The sequence below is a fragment of the Psammomys obesus genome, unplaced genomic scaffold, assembly GCF_907164565.1.
Source record: "Psammomys obesus unplaced genomic scaffold, mPsaObe1.curated_primary_1811, whole genome shotgun sequence".
Classification (NCBI taxonomy): domain Eukaryota; kingdom Metazoa; phylum Chordata; class Mammalia; order Rodentia; family Muridae; genus Psammomys; species Psammomys obesus.
The window spans coordinates 19,575,218-19,598,575 of record NW_026596125.1 but is presented as its reverse complement, the minus strand read 5'-3'; the positions used below and the strand labels follow the sequence as shown (position 1 = coordinate 19,598,575).

At 46.3% G+C, this 23,358-nt stretch overlaps 1 protein-coding gene across 1 annotated transcript; it reads left to right on the top strand.

The window, feature by feature from the left end:
• Positions 1-6,273: 6,273 nt before the first annotated feature.
• Positions 6,274-8,163, top strand: Prlhr (prolactin releasing hormone receptor). The gene is made up of 2 exons (XM_055591685.1): positions 6,274-6,323; positions 6,551-8,163. The coding sequence occupies exon 2, from the start codon at positions 6,557-6,559 to the stop codon at positions 7,667-7,669; it is 1,113 nt and encodes a 370-aa protein (XP_055447660.1). The 5' UTR covers positions 6,274-6,323; positions 6,551-6,556; the 3' UTR covers positions 7,670-8,163.
• The last annotated feature ends 15,195 nt before the right edge of the window (positions 8,164-23,358 follow it).

Genomic DNA, 23,358 nt, shown 5'->3' with positions numbered 1-23,358 from the left:
GGAAAGTATCCCGGGTTTTGTTTTTGTTTGTTTGTTTTTCCTGGTAGAGTCATGGACTGCCTTCAACAGAGTCAGCTCCAAGGCTTGTTATGAATGTGAATGGCTGGAACATGAGACAGCTCCTTCAGTCTGAGCTAGCACAGGTACAGCCTGGGAAACAGAATGATAACAAGTAGAGTGGGTTATTCTGACTCCTTCTGGTGTGAGAACAAACTCCTGCAGCCCGGCAGAAGGTGGAGAATCCGTGAGGTCCTGTGTTCTAGCTAGGGCTAGAGAGCACAAACCACCACTAACTGCTGAGCTCACTCAGCCCTCCCACTTGCAGAGTTCAGAAGTGACTCTAGTCTCTTCCCCCACAGCCCCACACTATGCAGGAGACACTCATAGTGTCTGTCTTTGAGTCTGTCTTTTTCCTTTTAAATGATTTTAATGACTCTATTGAATAAACACTTTCTCTTTGTAAATTAAATACAGAGAAGGGGCCAGCAGGGTGACTCACTGGGTAAAGGTACTGGCCTCCAAACCAGATTGCCTCAGTTCTAGCCCTGGAATCCACATAACAGAAGGAAAGAACGACTCTTCTGCATTCTTCTCTGACCTCTACTCATGCACTATGGTGCCTCACACATGTACACACACACACAGACATTCACACGCACGTGCCACAAGGAACAGATATATAAATATGCTACTTTGAAGTCTGCAGTCTCCACCTCCACCTTCAGCCTCAATTAGTCCCTGTGATGTTACTGTTTCTTCCAGGTTGGACATGACTGTGGTTATCTTGAAGCACAGCAGCTAAGATGACCAACAGGCATGCCTCATGAGATCAGGCCTATCATGATTTCCTTGCAGAGGACAGAAGGTGGTTCACAAGAGCCTCACAGGACCTCTCCCCTCCATGAGATTCAATTCATCCCTATATTGGAGGAAAGTGATTGACCGGGGTGGGATATCCTGGTGCCTGTGCTCCTGAATGTTGCCTTCATAAACTTACTGTTTTGTCAGCTCTCTCTCTCTGGTTCTTTATGCCTCCCCCCTGAAAACAACAGTCTTTCAGATATTACGCTTTTTCAGGATGTATACATTTCTATATGTGTATGTGAGCTGTATTTACTAGTTTTCCATTGTGTGATAAAACACCATGACCAAAAGCAACATATGGAAGAAAGAGTTTAATTTGGTTTGTGGTCCATAGTAGCGGGAGGCATGGCAGCAAGTATAGCCATGGAGGAAGGAGCAAGAAGCTGAGAGCTCACATCTTGAACCACTAGCATGAAGCCGAGAGAGCAAGCTGGAGTGGTATGAAGCTTTTAATCTCGAAGCCCGCCCCCAGTGGCACACATCCTCCAGTGGGCCATATGTCATAAACCTCCCCAAACAACACCACCAAATGGGACCTGATATTCAAGTATATATATATGAACCTCCAGGTGATGCTCTTAGTCAAACAACAGAACAAGCAACAGGCGTACTGCTGGTGGACACTTGGTGGATACAGTGGATACCGGCATTTTCCTATGACTGTGGTCACTGTCATGGACATGCCCTGATGCCTTCTTGGGGGAGGTCGGGGGGAGGATTATGCCAAGATGGTCAGCAAGGGGAAATAGGCCTATCATGGCTAGTATTAATTATCAACTTCACAGGACCTATAATCACTTAGAAGACAAATTTCTGGGTATGCTTATGAGGAGTTTCTAGACGGAGTTAATTGAGGTGGGAAAAACTGCTGAGCATAGGTATCACAGTTCCATGGGCTGGGGTGCCCTGACTGGGGCCTGGATTTTCAGGGATAGTGTGAAGCCCAGCACCATTGAACACTGACCTGGTGGAGAATATGGATAACCCAGTCAGGGCCCTTAGCAACTAGCCTGCCCAGGCTGCCCTCCAAAGCTGGACAAGTCCATCAATAAACAGTGGGACACTTCCCACCCTGCCCCCAGCATCACGGGCCCCTTGGAGAGCTATAGAAGACACACACCTCAAAACTAAACGAAATGACCAGGAAAGCAAAGGGGCACTGCCGCCTAGCAGCCTAGCATGGTGCTCCACTTACAGCTGCCAAGGAGATGGTTGGCATACATTCCAGGAAGGTAGATGCTGAGTAAGTGGCTACAGCAGGAAATGCAGCTTCCTGATGCAAAGTCCTGGCTGAAGAACATTTCAGTGATTCTAAAGGCACAAAGAATGTCGCTTCCCATTCATCTCATACCATATGAACATATAAACAATTCATGGGAATTTGTTATGTGCCCATGTGTGGAATGCAGTACACACAAACATGGGAAGAGCAACATGCCTTAGCAAGATATGTAAGGTTGATACAGCTGGGTAAGGAGGCTATGAATGCTCTAAAATCTATTGTACATTTAAACACATATGACCTATGACAATTAACAGAGCTCTAACTTGTGAAAGCGATTCTAATGATTTCCCAGTGATCATTAACCTCTGCATTGCGTTGCATGTGGTGGCAGCATGCATCACAGTTCCTATATCTAAGCAATTTTTGGAAAGTTCTCTCTCACTCACTGGACTGCAGAACTTTAGATGATAATACCTTTAAAAGTTATTTTGCTTCTGATTACTCTTACAACATCTGGCTCTAGGCTTTGCATGCCTGGCAAACAATGCCTCCACAAAGCACGACTAAAACCCAGCAAATTCTCATCATCACAAAGTCAATCTCATACAAAGATCCCATATTATACAATAAAAAGGTTTATTTGTTTTGAGTATTTCCTACTGAAGGGATATGCTGGGGGTGGCCAACTCTGTCCCTTGAGATTGTCTAGAGTCTACCCGGAGTCTGCCTACAGTATGCACAGTCCAAGTGACAACTCATGAGAACAAGAAATGGTTGCTTTTACCTGTCTGCTGAACTTGACAGGGGGGTGGATGGAGACTTTCTTAGATGTTTCCTTTCTATAAAATTTGGCATCACTCACTCTTCCAGAGTTCAGGATATAGTCAAGAACTTAGGCAGCATTTGCCCAAGCATTCAGCAAAAAACTCTGGGGCTCAATCAGACTCCAGATCAAAATGAGGCAGCCCTAAATGATACTGCAGGGATGCCTCTGGCTAAGGGGACAGCAGGCCCTTTGACTCTAGCTTTTAAATTTTGACAGGACAAGAAGAAAAATCCAGAACAGAAAAGGGCAGTTCTGGTAAGCCCCCTTTCCAGAGCCACCTAAATTAAACACGTGAGTCTTTACTTCCTTATGAGTTACTATACCAGTGCCTTCGCTGCCCACCACAGGCTCGTAGGTAGTTAGCCTGTGCTCTGCTGCAGAGCCACTTAGATCCGTTAAAGGGTTCAAGCTGGGAGCCACGGGAGTGTCTGGACCTTGGGACACACAAAAGGCAGGCCTGGAAGACCCCATCCAGGAGAGCTTCTGTCCAGTGGCTGCCTGAGCTTAGACAAGGTCTGGATAGCTGCTTTCTTTCTGTGAAATTTCCTGTGTTTGCCACGATTCCAGTGTGAAAGTGTGCACTGTGCTGCACAAGTGTGGGGCCTGAGTGTGGCTCCTCAGCACCGTGTGAGAACAATGGCAGCGCAGGATTGTGACTCTAGCTCTGGCAGTGGGGGAAGCAGGCACATCTTTGCTTCTGCTGTCTCTGTCTGCTATTTTTCTGCACCACATCGTCTACTATTGTGTTAGGTAGCTTTCTGTTACTGTGATGGGATGCCGAGATAACCAAGTTACTAAGAGTAAAGGTTTGTTTTGGCTTGTGGTTTGCAGGTAGTGTATGTTGGAGCAAGCTGCTCATCTCATTGTTTCCAGGAAGCAGAGAGGCTGGGGAGGAAAAGACTTGGTTCCTATAATCTTCATTGATAAGCACATCCCAAGTGACCTCACTTCCTCCCATTAAATCTCACCTCTTAAAGGTTACTCCACCTCCCCAATGCACCATAGGCTAGAGACTCAATCTTTAATACACAGGCCTTTGGAGGATACTTATTCAAACCATAACAGCCATTATTGGCAAATATTCCTTCAAGTTCATATGGCCCAAGAGTTTGTCTCCTAAATGAGATAGAAGAAATGCTTTGGGTGAGGCACAGATATCTGTTTTGGTTACAATAAGCTGGATTTGCAACTGGTGTTGCGGAGCTTTCCTCAATGCAACAGTTTCCTAGAGCTTCTTTCCACAGGTCTATTTGAATCTGCTGTGTTTTCTGTCTGTGTGAGTTCATCTGTTGTTCACGCAGGGACAGTAAAATCCAGCAGTTGGGGGCTGGGGAGGTGGCTCAGGTGCTAAGGTGATTGATACACAAGCTTTAGGACCTGAGTTCAACCCCTAAGACTCCTGAAAACAAAACAAAACAAAACAAAACAAAACAAAACAAAACCAAAAAAACCTGACATGGTGGTATGTACTTGCACTGTCAGTGCTGGGGAGAATGAGGCAGGTAGATCCTTTGAGGCTCATTAATCAGTCTGCCTAGGCTAATTAGTGATCTCCGCCTCCCCCCTCCATGAGAGTGCCAATATCAAAACAGTAACAATCACAGCTTTTGAAGAATGATACCAGAGGTCTACATGTACACACACACACACACCTGAACAGGTTTACTGTGGAAGAAAGTAGATCTGGGCAGATCTGGATAGAAGTTTCAGCCCTGTTGCTTATTAGCTTTGCCAATATTTATCGTCACCTAGAATCTTCACCAGATTTATCTGGCAAGCAGTAAATTACCTTCCTCTCTGGAAAGTGCCCAGTACACATGTGAACCACTTAGCTCTGGGAGATTCATACTGGTGTCTGCTGCGTGGATTACTGCTCAGGGAGTGTGAGTGCAGAGCTGAAGCAGGCATACACTGGGGAGCTTTGTGTTAGAACTGACCTCTCATAAGCGACTCACTGAAATTGCAAGGATGGAAGGAATAAGGTGCGTTGGCTTTGCAGGGGAGCTGGGGATATCTGAAGCCCCAGAAACCAAAGCAGGACTTGCCAGAGACCAGACCACAGAACTCAGCCTCTTTCAGGAGCCCGGGCTCCTGAACAGGGTGGTTACAAAGCCCCCTTCCTGATAGACCTCTCACTGTGCAGCTTAATTTATATATTCACTGACAACTTAATGCTACTAAAGATTTTATGAAACTTAAGCTTTTCAAATGCCACTTTTGTTATTCTTACTGAAATCCTTCAATCGCTAGTACATCAAACAACAACAACAACAAAAACAAAACAAAACAAAACAAAAAACCCAAACAACATCTAAATCAACACAGAGGAGGACAAGCAGAGACAGCAGGCCAGGAACTCAACAGTTCTCTGCTAAGACAGCTGGCACCTTGGGTTGCTGTAGCTGAGAAAGGGACATGAACACGGGATGGCAGGGTTCAGATCTTGGGGTGGATTTACAGATCCACAAACTGGCCTGATAGCTGCGTTTTCTGAGCTAGGGAGAGAAGTGATGGCATGGTCCTTGGTGGTGCCGATCCATATTGGAGGCAAAGTCACTAACCCTTCAACTCCATCCTGCACTTCCCTGAACCGGCAGCGCAGGGAGCAAGCCTCAGATCCACAACAAGCTGCATTAATTCCGACTGTCGCGATCCCCCTCGGGTAGTGCCCACACACCACTCGGCAGGTCTCCGGAGGAGCTGCCCGTGGTGCTGAATTTTCCTTTGTTTGAGAGGGACCTGGGGCCACCGCGCAGGCAAAAAAGGCTGAAAGGGGTTCACTGGAGGGTCAGAGCCCTAAGATCCCTGACCAGCGCCAGATGCAGCCCAGCAAATCCCTGCTAGACCCCAGCTCTAGCGACTCTGTCAGCTGCAGCTGGAGCTCTGCAGTATCTGGAGGTGGCCTGACCCTCATTCCCTTCACTCCCTAGTGTATCCCGACTTCCCCATCCTCACATTCTCCCCGACCCTGTGCCTTCTGAGACAGCAACTGGTGGATCCCGCAAATTGGCACTTTCCGCACCTCCTCTGCCCTCCCCTGGAACGCGTCCCTCCGGAACAGCTGCTCCAAGCCCCCCCCCCCCCCCCCCCCCGCACACTTCGGCAGCGGAGCTCACCTCTGGAGCTTGTGGCGGGTTCCTGGCCCCACCCCCTTTCTTATTCCATTCCTAATACACTCGCGGCCCCCTTCTCTAAGCACAGAGTTGGGCAGCATGCTCCGCCTCCATCTTCCATAGAAGGGAGAGCTGGTGTGGGGGAAGAGGTGGAGGGGAGGAGCTCCTAGACCCCTCAAAAGCTGCCGGCCCCTGGGAACGCCTAGAGTGCCCGTCGTCCCCGAGGGCCTAAGGGACAGCAGGCAGCCCGCTTCCGCCTTTGAGAACGCTTTCTCGCCAGCAAATCTGCTTACAGGTAGGACCAGTTCCCCGGTCTGCCTTCCCTGGACCGCGAGAGCTATCCACGAATAGGGGCTGTTTTAAAGCACCCGTGTTAGGCGTTTTCTATAGAGCTGTAAGGGCAGCATTTATTGCTTTTGATGTTCTGGGGTACTTATGTCAAGAGAGGAGCTGGGTGATGAGGGAAGTTTCTGAAGGGCCGAAGGAGGATGGAAACTGACAACTTTGGTTACCCTTGGACAGGTGGCCATGACCTCACTGCCCACTGGAAGCGCTGGGGACCCCGATTTGTTTTCTGGGCTGTCGCCAGCCGGCTCCACTCCAGCCAACCAGAGCGCAGAGGCCTCGCGGGGCAACGGGTCGGCGGCGGCTCCCCGAGCTGCGGCTGTCACGCCGTTCCAGAGCCTGCAGCTGGTGCACCAGCTCAAGGGGCTGATCGTGATGCTCTACAGCGTGGTGGTGGTGGTGGGGCTGGTGGGCAATTGCCTGCTGGTGCTGGTGATCGCGCGCGCGCGCCGGCTGCACAACGTGACCAACTTCCTCATCGGCAACCTGGCCTTGTCCGACGTGCTCATGTGCGCCGCCTGTGTGCCGCTCACGCTGGCCTACGCCTTCGAGCCTCGTGGCTGGGTGTTCGGTGGAGGCCTGTGCCACCTGGTTTTCTTCCTACAGCCGGTCACCGTCTACGTGTCAGTGTTTACGCTCACCACAATCGCTTTAGACCGCTACGTCGTTCTGGTGCACCCGCTCCGCCGGCGCATCTCTCTGAGGCTCAGTGCCTACGCGGTGCTGGGTATCTGGGCTCTGTCTGCGGTGCTGGCGCTGCCCGCCGCGGTGCACACCTACCATGTGGAGCTCAAGCCGCAGGACGTGCGCCTTTGCGAGGAGTTCTGGGGCTCGCAGGAGCGCCAGCGCCAGCTCTACGCCTGGGGACTGCTGCTGGGCACGTATTTGCTCCCCCTGCTGGCCATCCTCCTGTCCTACGTCCGGGTGTCCGTGAAGCTGCGGAACCGCGTGGTGCCCGGCAGCGTGACCCAGAGCCAAGCGGACTGGGACCGAGCGCGTCGCCGCCGCACCTTCTGTCTGCTGGTGGTGGTGGTGGTCGTGTTTGCAGTCTGCTGGCTGCCGCTGCACGTTTTCAACCTGCTGCGGGACCTGGACCCGCGTGCCATCGACCCCTACGCCTTCGGGCTGGTGCAGCTTCTCTGCCACTGGCTCGCCATGAGCTCAGCCTGCTACAACCCCTTCATCTACGCCTGGCTGCACGACAGCTTCCGCGAGGAGCTGCGCAAGATGCTGCTGTCTTGGCCTCGCAAGATTGTGCCCCGTGGCCAGAGCGTGACCGTCAGCGTGGTCATCTGATGTCACTCTGCCAGGCCTGAGCTGGGGAGCTTCATAGCCCTTAGCCCCGGAGGTCATCAGGAGACCTTATTCCCCGCACCAGAGATGTGCCAACACTGTGCGAGATCCCCGCCCGCCTTCTCGGCTAGCTATTTGTGTGATTTGTTGTTGTTTTGTTTCGTTTCGTTTCTGTGAAATGTTAGGTGGGCTTTGGAGCAGAAGAGCCTGGGGTGCGTGAGAGGAGCAGATTTACCAGTTCTTTCTTCTACCTCTGAAAGCAAAACACAGCTATTTCTCTGGGTTCAGAAAAAATTCAGAAGCGGGGTTTTCTTTTCTTTCACCTTGCTTACAGCATGGGTGGGCTTTAAATGTGGGCTTTAAATGGGGTTGGTGAAATTTTTCACCTTACCTTTTTAAAAGGCCCCAGAGGAGACATAATGACTTGGATTCATGATTGATTTCCAATAATATGTATCCCAAATCAATATTCAGGATTTCAACATTTCCTGAATATGGTTTTTAGGCTCCAAAAAGATTTTCATTTAAAAACCATTTGAATTTATAGTACAAATCCAGTTTCAAGTTACATTTCAGGGGATGTTGCTTTTGTTTTCTTTCTAACTCTCAGCTACCAAATTGAAAGGATGGAGCAGGTCAGTCAGTAGAAAGCTTGCCTGGCCTGGGTTCAGACCCTGCGTAATGGGGTGTGATAGTGCCTGCAAGCCCATGAGGTAAGAGATGGGGGAAGAAGGATCAGCAGTTCATGGTAATCTTGAGCTACACAGTACATCTGAGACCAGGCTGGGCTACATGAGAGGAATCGATCACTGAAGAGATAGGCAAAAGGAGAAAGATGTGATTCCCTGAGGACACCTGTACCTGTGCTTAAAGACAGATATGTGTGTGTATGTGCTGAGAAGTGTTTATCACCAGACAGAAACTTAAATACTTGCTTTCATGAGTGCTCAGTGTGGGCTGTGTGCCGCAGCGTTCTCCTGCATCCGCTAACTGCTGAATTTCAACAGATCAACAGCTGCCAGTTGACTGCTCAGCACCTGCTCCCTGGAGATTCTTGCAACATATCAGCCCAGAAGCCAAGAGCTGGATTATTTACTGATAACACAGAAAAAGAAACGTCCACCTACAACCTGCACAGTTCAAATGCTAGTCATTGTCAGGGTTTCAGGAACAGGTGAAGGCTGTTGGGCCTGAGGCTGGTTTGGGGATCAGCACATTAACTTCCTGAGAGTTCTGTTAATGAGGAGTGTATCTGGGGCAAGGGCCTCAGTAATGGGTGCTGAGACAGCCGCTGTGCAGTGAAGGAGCTTTGGGAAAGGATACAGAGCACCCTGCTCTCGAGCCAGGGCCTGTGAAGTGTGTGGTATGAGTTACGGTCCATAGCAAGTCTGTGAGGCTCTAGTGCTTCTCCAGCGCAGTCTCCCCTTCTCTTCTATTACTTTTGGAAGAAAACTGGCTCATTTATCGGAGTGCTGTGCAAGAAGAGGGGTGGCACCACAATGACAGCGGCAGCTGATGGGGCATGAACATTTGTTATATCGTTAGGCAGCTCTGGAAGTCTTCAGTAGGTGCAGGGTCACGTTCCATTGACTGAAAAAAGCTGAAGCAGGGTAGGAGGGGAGATGGTACTACCTCTGGCAGCAGCACCTAACTGGCTTTGAGCTTCATCTAGAGGCTGGAGCATGCAGGACCTGCGCTCTAATGCAGCGTATCCCCACACAGAATGTTACAAACAATTATTGTATTTGCTAGGCATCCCAGAGATGGGCATTGTATTCCCTGTCCAGGCTCAAAGCCAGAGCGTGCTTTTGATGAGTACATATGAAGAGAAAAGGAAATGGGGAAGAGGCGAGATTAGTTAGGAGGAATCCTGTCAACTCTGGTCTTTTTTCTTGAAATTGTTGGTTTCAGCTCTGGCTGCTCTTAGACTCCCCCCTAGGAAAGTACAAACCAAACCAAACCAAATACACTGATGCCCAGTCTTTGTCAACACCTTCACCCCCCCCCCCCATCTAATGGCTTTAAGGTGGGACCAGAGAGCCTGCATTCTTTGAAGTACTTCTGAAGATTTTAATGTGCAGCCTGACTAGAGTACCTTAAGAATGATCCCGTTTCCTAATGTTGCTCAGAAATACCTTTGTGAAACTTCATTTATACATATCAAAGTTGTTAAGAATCTGGACTTGAATTTGACATGAATTACAAATCTCAGTTGGAGAATACACTGTCAGTTTTTACACAATTTGTGCTCTATCAGTTTTGGAGGACAATCCTCATGATAGAATATTTGCACATTCATCTGTCAGGTTCTCTAATCAATTCCTGTGTAGCTCGTCAGTTTAGAAGGAACATTATTTAGTTTTAGTTAAGTTGCATAATAAAGTTGCCCATCATTAAATATTCCAATAATTCACTGTTAAGGTGTTAAACAATAAAATGTTCCCTGATTAGTTTAAGGCCACAGCGACTGTGAGGAGAAAGTGTCTCTTACTGCAGGGACACTGCTACCAGTGCATCGGGACTTAAGCTAAAGACTTAAGCATTGTAAGATCTTCTGGGTAGTCTAACGACGGCGCTCAGTTAGGCTGAGCTCAGAGCATCTCTGCAAACTGAGAAACTGGCAGCTAAACAACAACTAATTAATTGGTACCTGATGTGACATCTATTTGCAAGTAGTTTGCCAAAGAAACTGATGTGTAAAAACATCTCTCAGAGATGGGTTCCAGAGAAATCTGTATAGGCTTATACATAGAAAGTGTGTTTCATAATTAATTTTCTGTTGGTATCAAGTGCCTAAGATGAGTAAGCAGGTCCACTCCTGCAGGAAGGAGAACAAAGCAGGGACCTGAGCCAGCTGGGAACTTGGCTGACAAGAGGTTCTGTAATCCTTTTTGCAAGCATTGTCAGCAGGCCTCACTTTTGGCATGTGATCAATAGATTTATCTCACCAAATCGGCAGAGGAGCATTTCAGTATGTGCTGGCAACAGTGACCTTGGATAGCAACCATGAGAGACACAAGTCATAATAACTCCAGGTGATGTAGCCTTCCAAGCTTCTCCCCGATGGACGTTCAGGCTGCTCTTTTATCAGGGCAGCTCATTTTCCATTTTTTTATTTTTTTAATTTTAATTTTAATTTTTCTGGTGAACTATACCTTTGGTCCGCATTAGTGAACATCTAGTAGTCTTTCAGATGCAAGGCCAGGAACTGACCTCAAGGGCACTCATGTAAGATCATGACTTGATGGACACATGAGTCATCCAGTCATCCCTCACAGAGAGATGCTGGGAAGGCGTGTCTGTAATGGGTTATGTCCACACGCTGACTTCTTCATTCTATGTGTATGTCTTTGATGCTGAGCCATGTGGGAGGGTTGTCAGGCTGGAGCGTGGAGTGTGTTTGACATAATAAATAGTACATCAGTTTTGTACAGTCCAGCTGTGGAATTAATACACCTAGCCAAAGCCACGCCAGGAAAATCTTAGTGTCCAACTAGATCTGATCAGTTTTTACTAATTTCAGAGATGAAGTATTCATGCTGGCTTTTCTGTGACGCTCTGTCCCCAGTCTGCATGATGGCTTTAGTGTCTGGCACTAAGACTTTCATCCCTCTCAGGCAGGAGCCTAAATCCACAGGGCCATCAAAAAAGAAGTGGAGGATTTCATGCTGAGTTTCTGTGCTGCCATGAATGTAGATGAATGTTTAATGGTTAGCATTTTATCAACCATTTTCCACATGTAGCTTGGAAAATTCTAAAAACATATAATGAATGGGTCAATAAATAAGATCTAGAGCATTTTAAAACTTTAATGATAGAGTCATAAACTCCTCTATGGCTTTTTGGTGAATATGGATTATAATTTTAAGATGGATTTATGGCTGGCCAGCAAGAGTGCTCATCTGGTTAAAGGCGCTTGCTACCAGGACTGCCCCTGGGAATAAAATCTCAGGACTCATGCAATGGAGAGAACAGGCTCTCTAGTGTTGCGCTCTGACCTCCACGCATGCCTGGTGCATGCACATACACCCAACTAAATAGTGACTCTAGGGGAATGAGGTAGGCAAAGGTGCAGTGGTGCTTGCAGCTCAGTAAGGAAGACCTGATTTGGATCCTGTATGGGGTGTAATTTCAGCTCCAAGGGTCTGACCCTCTCTTCTGGCACACATTCATCTACTTGCACACTCACCCATAAGCGAAATAAAAAATAAAAATCATTTACAAATGGATTTATGAACACATTTTTTTTTCTGGTTCTACTCTTCCTGAATATGAAATAAGCTATGTGTAAATACTGGGAAAGGAAGAGGTTCAGACTGAATGGGAATTAGTCGTTATCCACAAAAAGCCTGGACACTCAAAGCCAAACTGTGGAGGCCGTGAGTCTCATTCCAACAACCAAGTACAGACATTTCTAGCAAGTTCTTTTTTTAAAAAAATATTTATATTTATATGTATTATGTATATGAATACTCAGTTTGCTTGTACACCTGCTTGTACACCTGCATACCAGATAGGTCGTCAGATCTCACTATAGATGGTTGTGAGCCACCACATGGTTGTTAGGAATTGAACTCAGGTCCTTTGGAAGAGCAGCCAGTGCTCTCAGGCTCTTAGCAGGGGCTTTTCAGATGTTCCCCCGTCTCATTTTTATTCCTCTCTCTTGCCCTTTGTCTTTGCTGCTGCTCTGCTTATCTATAACATACATCCTGTCTGAAGTCCCTCCCTAGGGATAGGGGGATATAGGGTTCAAGTCCTCGTCTTCTGTTTGCCTCTTGTAAAGGAGAAGCCACTGACTCTAATCCAGACATAACAACGACAGCTTGTACCCTGGGACAAGGTGTGTCCAGATCACAGTGTTGCCTGGACCCCATGGGTCTGGCCCCAAACGTTTGCTCAGAATTTTTACAGGCCTTGTAACTCAATAAACCTCACTGAGGGCTCTCAAGAGGACCTAATAATAACAGGTCAAAGAAACAGGATCGGGCAAAAGCAACAGCCTCTGCTTCTAAGAGGTCCCCACCTCGCCTCTCAGCTCTCACAAAAGCTTTTCTTGGCTTGCTGGTGGTCCAGTCTCCCAGTTCCAGAGCACATGTCCTCCTTCTGGACGGCAGCCACTTATGAATGGAATGGCATGCTACCATCATTTCCCCCACCCCTCTGTTACATCCAGGCAAAGGAGGAAAAGAATACATTTTACTGAGAAGACTAAATGAAGACTTTGAGTTTGACCTGAGAGAGTTAGGTTGAGAGAGTGACACAATCAATCTTACCCTTGGGTCTTCACTCAGGGGGTGGGCTCAAGGTAGGAGGTACCCTAAGGTGGCATATTTGGTGTCCACGCTATAGCTGGTGTGCTTATAAGTTGGCTCCTTCGAGTTGAGGAGAGTGTCCTTCTAAGCCGCTGCCCTTTTCAGGACAAATGCTGTGGGCTCAATGCCCCATTCAGGATTATAGGCAGTTGGAAGATCAGAACAGTTGTCAGTACCTCTCAACTTTACAGCTCTTTCTTGTGGATAGGTCTCTGTCACATTGCCTACCTACTCCACACCCCCTGCCCTTTATTTCTTTCCATGATACGATTACAAAGTCTAATGCATTTACATCCCAGTGTTACTTTCTGGAAGAGGAGTGGGCTTTGAGAAGCTTAGGCCGAGAGTGATAGTGGACAGTCTCTTGTCCACTCCCCTCCAGCAGAAGAAATGATCTGGTCAGACTGGGGTGTTAGTTACTTTTCTCCTTTCTGTGACAAAATATCTGGCAAAGCCAACATACAGAAGGGAAAGCTCACTTTGGCGTTTGGCTTGAGGGTCCAGCCTGTCATGGCGGGGGTTGGAGTGAATAGGGGTGTGAGGCAACAGGTTCAATTGTGCCTGCAGGCTGGATGCAGAAAGAGAGGATGCTGATGCCCAACTCAGCTCACTCTCTCTTTTTCGCTCATGAAAGGATGTCACCCAGACCATGCAACCCAACCTAGAAATTTCCTCACAGACATGTCCAGAGTTTTTTCTCCTAAGTGATTCTGGATTGTGTCAAGTTAACAGTATCACTCATCACATTAGGGTAATACTGTCTACCTGCACTAACTGTCAGAGGCGGGACCTTTCCCACAGGACAGAGGCCCCAGGGAGTGTCTCCCATTGGGCTATAAATCCAGAAGGTCATAAGTCTAGCAGAGTAATTTTTTATCTTATCTAATCACAGTTGAGTGTTTCAGCCCACATCTAGATATAGTAGAGGTTCATTCACTACCTAAATGTGAGGTGAAGTGTAGGGACACACAAGGAAGGGGCAGTAACCCGTGGCTAGAAGGAGCAGAGGTGCTGTTACCACTCTCAGTCCGGATGCAAGAGGGCTGAAATTCCAAGAAGAAGGGTCATTTGGAGGAGAAAAACTAGTGGAGCAGTAGCGTCTGGGAGAGGAATAGAACCAGTTGCCAGTGTCCCTGTGGAGAGGGAGCCTGTGGCAAAAGTTAAATTTGCAGGAAACTGGAACGCTCACAGGTAGGTGTAAGGATCTCAAAAATGGCATATGCCATGACCATTCAGTATTGACCTCTCATACTTGCCCTTGTGGCTCCTAGAGCCTTCACAGACAAAGCAGCACTTGACTCAGACTCTGAAGGACATCCAAAACCATGAGTAACAAAGAGGGTGCTTTGGACCGACATGTCTCAAGGCTAACAGAGGTAGGACAGAGAGAGTGTAGGGTGTGCTTGCAAGAGGCAGGAGGGAGAGAATGGCCGAGAAAGATGAATACAGTTGGTTAAATTAGTTGGTTTTGCTATGTGTTGGGCACAGTGCAAAGGCCCTCACATTGTTTTTCTCTTACCACATTATCCTTGTTTTACAGAGAAGAAAACAAACATGTAGAGAAGTTCAGAAATTTACCAAGATGTCACCATGGTAGGTGGTAGCACTGGGCTAAAAATTCCAAAGCCTGCAGCTGAAACAACAATAACATCATCCTGGAATTGAGCCAGAAGAGCCTAGCCCTTCAGGAGAGTAGTAGGGAACCATGGAAGGTTTAGAATAAAAAACAGAAAGAATGATTCGGTCAGGAATAAGCTCTAGGCCTATGGCAAGTGGGAGAGAGTCAGAGCATGGATTAGATGCTTTCTTCAGTGATGTGACCAGGTTCCTGACATAGGCAGCATAAGGGAAGACATATTTAAAAAACATTAAAAACTAAGTTAATATTTTGGCTTATGGTTGCAGTGACTTCAGTCCACAGTCCTTGGGGCTGTTGACTCTAGGCCCACGGAGAGGCAGACCATCACAGTGGCAGGAATGGATAGAGGAAGAGGCTGTTCTTGGTGGATCAGGGATGAGCTAAGCCCTTCAAAGGCTTCCGGTGACCTCTTTCCTTCACCCAGGCTCTGCCTGTTAGAGTTGCTCTGTGTCTTTTCTTCAGACCTTGGTAAACATTCAGGGATGAACAGAAGTTGGAGCCTACGTGGTTGATTTCTGGGATGTGGTAAGCTTGGGAGACCTGGGCTGGGTAACAACTGATCACTAATAATTTCTGCCAGTGCCTGCAGGTGTTGTGACTCACGCTTTATGTGCCACCAGCTACCTATCAGCAGAGAGCTGCCATAAAGTTAATTTCTTTCTTTCTTTTCAATGCCCTAATATATTTGTGAAGCAAGGAAACCATGAATATGGATGACAATGGCATAAAGAAAGTCCATGTTCAACTGTCCAAATTACCGTAAGTCTTTTTCTTTTATGGTGCTAATTCTTTCAGACAATGAAAAAAAGGTGGATTCCCATCCTCCAAGCAGGCAAGCAGAGCTCGCTCTTAAGCAGTGGTTCTCAGCCTTCCTAATGCTGTGGCTCTTAATACAGTTCCTCATGTTTCTCCTGGTGATTTTCTACTTGAATGGAAGGAGGGAGATGTGCTGCTGGGTGAATGAATGCCTACAAAACGCACAAGCATGACAGCCATTTATCAGGCCACTCAGGTGCTCATTACGATAATCAGCAGGTAATGGTGCTCTGGGTGGCTGCGGAAGCCTGAAGAGAAATCAGATGGTCTGTACCAAGGATCAACACAAAACTGGATCATGTGTCCATCTTTCAAGTTCACTGGGAAGGTTGTTAGGATGTACGTCTTATGATCTATTCATGGAGGGTGATTTGGCTTTGAATCTCTGTAGTACTCTGTACGCAGCACATATTCCCAGGAAGGTGACCAGGTTTGTGGTAGACAAGACAATTGCCGGTTGAACAGCTCACAGCTCCACAGCAGTAAAACTGGTTTGAATTTCATTTCAGGCTGTTACTCTAGCCCAGGCAAGCACTGCCCACATTACAGGTTTTTGGTTGCAGTGCTGCCAGCTGGGCCTTGGACAAGACTCTTTTCCAACATTTTTATAAAATGATTTCTTTTTATTTTATGTGCATTGGCATTTTCTCCGCATATGTGGTTGAGTGAAGGTGTCAGATCCCATAGAACTGTAGTTACAGACAGTTGTGAGCTGCCATGTGGGTGCTGGGAATTGAACCAGATCCTCTGGGAGAACAGCCAGTGTTTTTTTTTTTTTAATTAAATTTTTATTTTTTATATTAGTTACAGTTTATTTACTTTGTATCCCAGCTGTAACCCCCTCTCTCATTCCCTCCCACTCCCTCCCTCCCTCCCTCTCTCATCTCATCCCTGTCCCTCTCTAAGTCCACTGATAGGGGAGGTCCTTCTCGGCTTCCATCTGACCCTAGCTTATCAGGTCTCTACAGGATTGGCTGCATTGTACTCCTCTGTGGCCTGACAAGGCTGCTCCTCCCTCGGGGTGGGGGGGTTGTCAAAGAGCCAGCCACTGAGTTCATGGCAGAGACAGCCCCTGTTCCCCCTTACTAGGGTATCTACTTGGATACTGAGTTGCCATGGGCTACATCCCAGCAGGGGTTCTAGGTTATCTCCATGCATAGTATTTGGTTGGAGTATTAGTCTCAGAAAAGACCCCTGTGCCCAGATATATTTGGTCCTTGTAGAGATCCTGTCCTCTCCAAGTCATGCTGATTCTCTCTTCTTTCATATGATTCCCTGCACTCTGCCCAAGGTTTGATTATGAGTCTCAGCATTTGCTTTGATACACTGCTAGGTAGAGTCTTTCAGAGGCCCTCTGTGGTAGGCTCCTGTCCTGTTACTTGTTTTCTCCTACTTTCAATGTCCATCTCATTTGTCTTTCTAAGTGAAGATTGATCATCTTATCCCAGGTCCTCTTTCTTGTTTATCTTCTTTAGGTGTACAGACTTTAGTATGTTTATCCTATCTTATAGGTCTAGTATCCACTTATAAGTGAGTATGTACTGAGTGTGTCTTTCTGCTTCTGGGACACCTCACTTAGGATGATCTTTTCTAGATCTCACCATTTGCCTGCAAAGTTCATGATTTCCTTGTTTTTAATTGCTGAGTAGTATTCCATTGTGTAAAAGTACCACAATTTCTGTATCCATTCCTCAACTGAGGGACATCTGGGTTGTTTCTAGGTTTGGCTATTACGATTAAAGCTGCTACAAACATGGTTGAGCGAAGTCCTTGTTGTGTACTTGAGCATCTTTTGGATATATGCCTAGGAGTGGTATAGCTGGATCTTGGGAAAGCACTATTCCTAATTGTCTGAGAAAGTGCCAGATTGATTTCCATAGTGGTTGTACAAGTTTACATTCCCACCAGCAATGAAGGAAGGTTCTCCTTTCTCCATATCCTCTCCAGCATGTGTTGTCACTTGAGTTTTTTATCTCAGCCATTCTGATGGGTGAAATCTCATGGTCGTTTTGATTTGCATCTCCCTGATGGCTAAGGACGTTGAACATTTCTTTGACTATTTCTCTGCCATTCTATATTCCTCTACAGAGGATTCTCTGTTTAGCTCTGTACCCCATTTTTTAATTGGATTGCTTGATTTGTTGCTTTTTTAACTTCTTTAGTTCTTTATATATTCTGTATATCAGCCCTCTGTCAGATATAGGGTTAGTGAAGATCCTTTCCTGGTCTATACAGCCAGTGTTCTTAACCTCTGAGCCATCTTTCCAGTCCCTCTTTTCCAACACTTAGACATTGAAAGATGATGTGATCTACAAAGATCACACTTGAGAATCACGCAGTTCAGTCACACACACACACACACACACACACACACACACACACACACACACAGGAAATCATGATAATTCTCTTTTCTCTGGCTGTGATAGAACACTCTGATAAAAAGCAACTTAGGTGAGCAAAGGATTTATTTCAGTGTATATTTCCAGGTCACAGCCCATCATTAAAGGAAGTCAGGTCAGGACTCTGATGTCGGGACTGCTTGCTATTCCACATAGCACCACGTCTGATGAGGAAACTCAGTCCAGCAGGAATCATGGAGAGTGCTGCTTAAGGCTTGCTTATCCACAGACCCATACTTTGAAATCTCTTTAAAATATAGTTCAGGACCATCTGTGCAGGGAATGGTGCCATCCACAGGGGCTGGAATTTCCTACATCAATTAAGAGTCAAGACATATCCATTGACTAATCTTGTTTGAGAAATCCCTCAATTGAGACCAACTTTTCAGGTGGCTTTAGGCTGTGTCAAGTTGACAGTTAAAATCAACTAGGGCGTTATGTTTCAAGTATGTCAATTGTTTTGTGTTGGGCTGTACTCATAGGTGTCTTTGGTTGCATAAAGACCTCACAGTAAGCATGCCAGTAAGAGATCTTCCTATTGGCTGTTTCACCTACAAAACTAAATCTCCTTATCCATTGAGTGAGAAGTCCTGAAAAGCACTTCAGGCCCAAGATCACAGAAGGATCCAAGAAGACAGCTGGTCTCATCCCTTCTGCAGCAGATTAGGAGGCAAGGCTCAGGGTGGGGGCCTTGCCCCAAGGACATAGCCCTTGCCAGTGCACGAGCAATGATTTAGCTTCAGTTCTTTCTTATACTACTTTTCTGATTTTATACATCCTTACTCTTATGTTTAGAAAACCACATAACACATACAAATTTAATGAAGACATATCTCCAGCTTTACAGTGACATTGCTGTGAATTCCTGCATGCTCAGGCTCATTTCACACACCACAAAGAATAAAGTAGCCACTGTGAGGGAATGATTACAGAGCACTGAACAACAAATTCCCACTGTTTGGTAGGTTTCAGGTTGCACACCAGGGGTGTCTGAAGACTTTGACCTCCTATGGTACCAGACAGACAGACAGACACACACACACACACAACACACACACACACACACACACACACACACACACACACACACACACACGGAGAGGGAGAGAGAGAGAGACATATACACACACTGACAGCAGTCATCAGGTCAGAGAATTCAACTCCAGGGAAAGCTTCATAGCAAGGTTGTTGGCCTGTATCCTAATGCCTGTGGAATTCTGGGAGAGGAGAGAGGACAGGCATGGGGGGTGGGGCTCATGTTAACCTGCCACATGAGAGTTGTGTTTGGAGTTTCCTATTATTTCGCCTTAACTTTTAGTAACATTTGAGAGATGGGAGGTACTCTGTGTGTTCAATGCAAAGAAACTTAGGTGCCAAAAGGTGAGCGTATCTTACCAAAGAATTCCAGCAATGACTTGAAGTGGGTGCTGTTGGGGTGCAGTACGTGGGAGGAATGGATGATCTCATCCACTCCCTGTACCTAGATCAGGCTTAAAACACAGAAAAGGGTTGTCCAGTGGAGCTGGGCTTATTCTCAATTTGTGGACCTGTGTTCAGATCCTCTAGGGTTTGGTCATAGTTTTCCTGACTGTCCTCAAAACCCAGGGAAATGGTAATGCTACAGAGACAAAGCCCACATCTCATCTTTGGTGTTTCTCAGAGAGCCCAGCAACCATATAAAACTATAAGTGGGTTAATGTGTAAATAGATGGGGGAGTGAATTCGGGAAGAGACGAGACTCTCTGTTTTAGGATTATTCTAGAAATGTTTGTGTTTGGGACTGCTCATTTCCCCTTTCTGATAGTCTACTCGCTTTTTTGTAAGTAATGAGCTTTTCTTACATGATTCCAGACTCATGGTAGCTCAAATAAAGTCCAAACTCTTGGATAAAATACAAGCCAAGGGAATAAGTCCAAATCTTTGGACTGTTATACCGGAAAGCAGGAATGTCATAGTCTGGGAGAATGTTAATCGATTTGTATTGGTAACCGCACACATGGTTTCAGACTGTTTCATTCTGGTTAGAATGGTCAGAGTCTATAAAGACACCACACACCAAGGCCATGATGGTATTTGAGAGCAAAGATATCATCCAACGCAGTACTAGCCAAGAAAGCCTTTGCATACCTGGCTGTCTCCTGTGTTCTAGTGCCTTCTCCTTCTCCCATCATCCATGTGTGTGCGATTTTTATTTTAAATTGGGCTTAGATTGGTGAGTAAAATGGAGGGAATGGGTAATCACAACCTCTGCAGCTTTGAGGTTTTAAAGGCGGTGCTGTTTTGTGCGGTTCTCTCTAGGATACAATATTGTGTCTGGTTTGCTGCTTTGATTGGGAGGAGCTCTTCTAGACTGTTCTGAACATCTTTCCCTATTCTGACAGCTTTTCACTATTAAACCAGGACAGAGGTTATACTGTCAAGTGAGTTTATTCTGATAATTTGAGGACCACAAAATAGGTAAGACCATGGAACCAATGAACCAACTGTGAGTTGAATGTGGCCAGGACTTTATTGATTATCTGGCTTCCATACACCCAAATATAATAGTCAAGAGCTTGGTGACTGTGACAGCTAGTCTTCTAGTTAGAATTTCTATTTACTGTAATGAAACACCATGACCAAAATCACTATGGGGAGGAAAATGTCTATTTTACCACTCACAGTTTATTTTTTTTTTCATCGAAGACAGTCAGGGCAGAAACCTGGAGGCAGGAGCTGATTCAGAGGCCAAGGAAAAGTGCTACTTCCTGACTTTCTTCTCATGGCTTGCTCAGTCTGATTTCTTATCTAATCCAGGACCACCACCAGTGATACCAGGAGTGGCCCCACCCACAATAGGCTGGATCCTCCTACATCAATCACTAATTAAGAAAATGCCCCAAAGAAGATATTTTCTCAATTGAAGTTCCCTCCTCTCAAATGACTCTAGTTTGTGTCAACTTGGCATAAAAACTAGCCAGCAGTTGATTTTGATTTTTTTCTCTTGGTTGGATTGAGAAACTCTTTGGGCATTAGTTAGTTACAACTCTGTGTCTGGGGAGCACGTATCCAGGGAGAATGAACTGGGAGAAAACACCTGTCCTTTGTGCTGATGGCCCCAACTCTGTGGTCTGGGCTCCCAGATTGAATAAAAATGGAAAAGCAAGAAAGATGCGTGAGCACCGGCACTCTGTTTCCTGACCTGTTGAGATGTAGACAAGCAGCACAGGCAGGAGCTGGCTGGAGCTGAGCCTTTCCTGCCACGGTGAACTCTATCTCCTGAAGCATGAGCCGAAATAGGCCTCTTGTCACCTGTACTATGCTGGGTATTTTACCATGGCAACAAGAAAAGCAGGGCCTTTTACAAGTAAGTTCTGGGTTCGGACCTCAGCTTGCTCTACGCTATGGCCACAAATCAGAGACTAATACATTCCCAGGAAGATCCTCTGGCTTGGCACAATGGCTTTAAAATGTCAAAATTTAAAAAAATTAAAAGTGTTTTATTTTGATTTGAATTATGTGTGTGCATGTATGTCTCTGTGGGGGGGAATGTTCACGTGAGTGCAGGTACCGTGAAGGCTCGAGGAGGGTATCAGATCACTTGGTGCTAGGGCTAATAATAAACATATTTAGCCCGATACCGTTTTACCTTCCACAACAGCTCACTTTTGGAATATATTAACATAAATGTTTCTTTATCAATATACTAAATACAATACCCAATAGCAATCTACTACAATGCTGAAGTAAGACTCTGCACAGCTGCAATTTTCCCTTGAGGAATCTGATTTTTAAGAGTGACAAAGCCACTGATTTATCTAATAACTCCACATTCATAATTGAAATTAATTCCAAATTATCATTTTAGACAAGTCCATAATAAAAGTCAAATATTTTCTGATCCCAGTTGTATGATTTTTCCTGAGAAAATGTGAGAAACAAATGTCTACTCACCCCAACAGAGAAACAAAAACAGGCCAAAGTAATAATTCTACCAATGCTCAACTTGGAGAACCGGTGTGCTTACCAGAGTTAGTACCAGCCACATCCTGGAGAGCTTTGCACTGCTTGCAGGCAGCCCTAGAGGTCTGAAAGTCTCCTCTCCCCAGTGATGGTTTGCTGCTTCTAAAACCTTGGGGAGGAGCCTTTCGCATTTTTTAAGTCTCAGCTTTTCTAGGACTTGTGAGGCTTCCTTCCTTCTTGATCTCATGAGTGTCTTTCCAACCTTGGAGAAAATCTTTCAGCTCAGGGGAAATTATTATAAAACTTTAATTAGCAGAACCATAGAACCCTTAACCCTGTTTAAGGTCCTTAGCTGTTAAGAATAAATTTAGAAGCTGAACATAGTGGTGCACACCTGTAATCCCAGCACTTGGGGAGGCAGAGGCAGGCAGATCTCTGTGAGTTCGAGGCCAGCCTGATCTACAAAGTGATACCAGGACATCCAGGGCTACATAGAGAAACCCTGTCTTGAAAAACAACCAACAAACAAAAGAATAAATTTGGACATATTTTAAAGCTTAGGTCCAAAGAGACAAAAGCAAATATTTTTTCTTAGAGGCTTAAAAAATTATCAGAGGCCAAAAGCTCATAGTGACCAACACCAAAGAGGAGCAGGCGAGGCCTAGAGCGTATCTGGGTCTCATCAGGACACAGGAAGCCAAGCCTCGGGTCCATTCCTCAGCTCTCTTGCTTTTCAGGGTTAGGAACCCTGAACTGGCCAGGTGGGATGTCTCAGGAAGCCCCAGCCCTTGCTGTGTTCCAGCAAAAGCGTGTGTGTAAGAGCCCTCTCTTCAGCGGTTCTGCTTGGCAGCGTAGGAAGGAAGGGCCCCACAAGTGCCCCCGTTGCCTTCTCTGTGGCTGTGCCTGCTGCATAAAAAACCATTTCCCCTGAGAACACCACGTTCTGTACTTCAGAGTTCAGCCGAAGCTGAACAATAGTTCCCTAAGCAGCCTCAGCTTGAACTGGAAAGGCCTTGTTCCATCAAAGGCAGCCTTGTGAAGCGCTGGAGGAGTTAAGTAAGCAGGAACGTCAGCACCTGCTTTAAAGGTTGTAGACTTGGTTGTTTGTCTGGAGGCAGGCCTGGCGCAATCTGAAGGGAAGTTACTAGTTTTTTTTTTTTTTTTTTTTTTTTTGCCTCATTCCTTGCCGTTCTTTCCTTTTCATTAAAGTTATAAATAACTGCCTCATGCCTTAATGAAAGGGAGTGGCATGAAGGACCAGAGGCATCAGAAGGAGCCCTGCAGTAACAGCACAGTTGCTAAGGAACAGGGCTGGACAAGTTAATGTTGTTGGCATAACATCTCCTTGTTATTTAATCTCATGGTGCATGCATTGCGTCCATCTGTCACTGAAGCCAGGAGGAGCTGCTAATTGCAACACCAGGGTTGCAAACAGACCTGTCCAAACCACGTGTAGATTCAACTGTCACACTGAGGCCTGAGCTTTGATTTTACTTCTAGAGACACAGAGAAGAAAGCGGTGAGGGGCCATCCCTCACTCCCTGCCAGACCAAACACTCACATGCTCAGGAGTGGCTCATC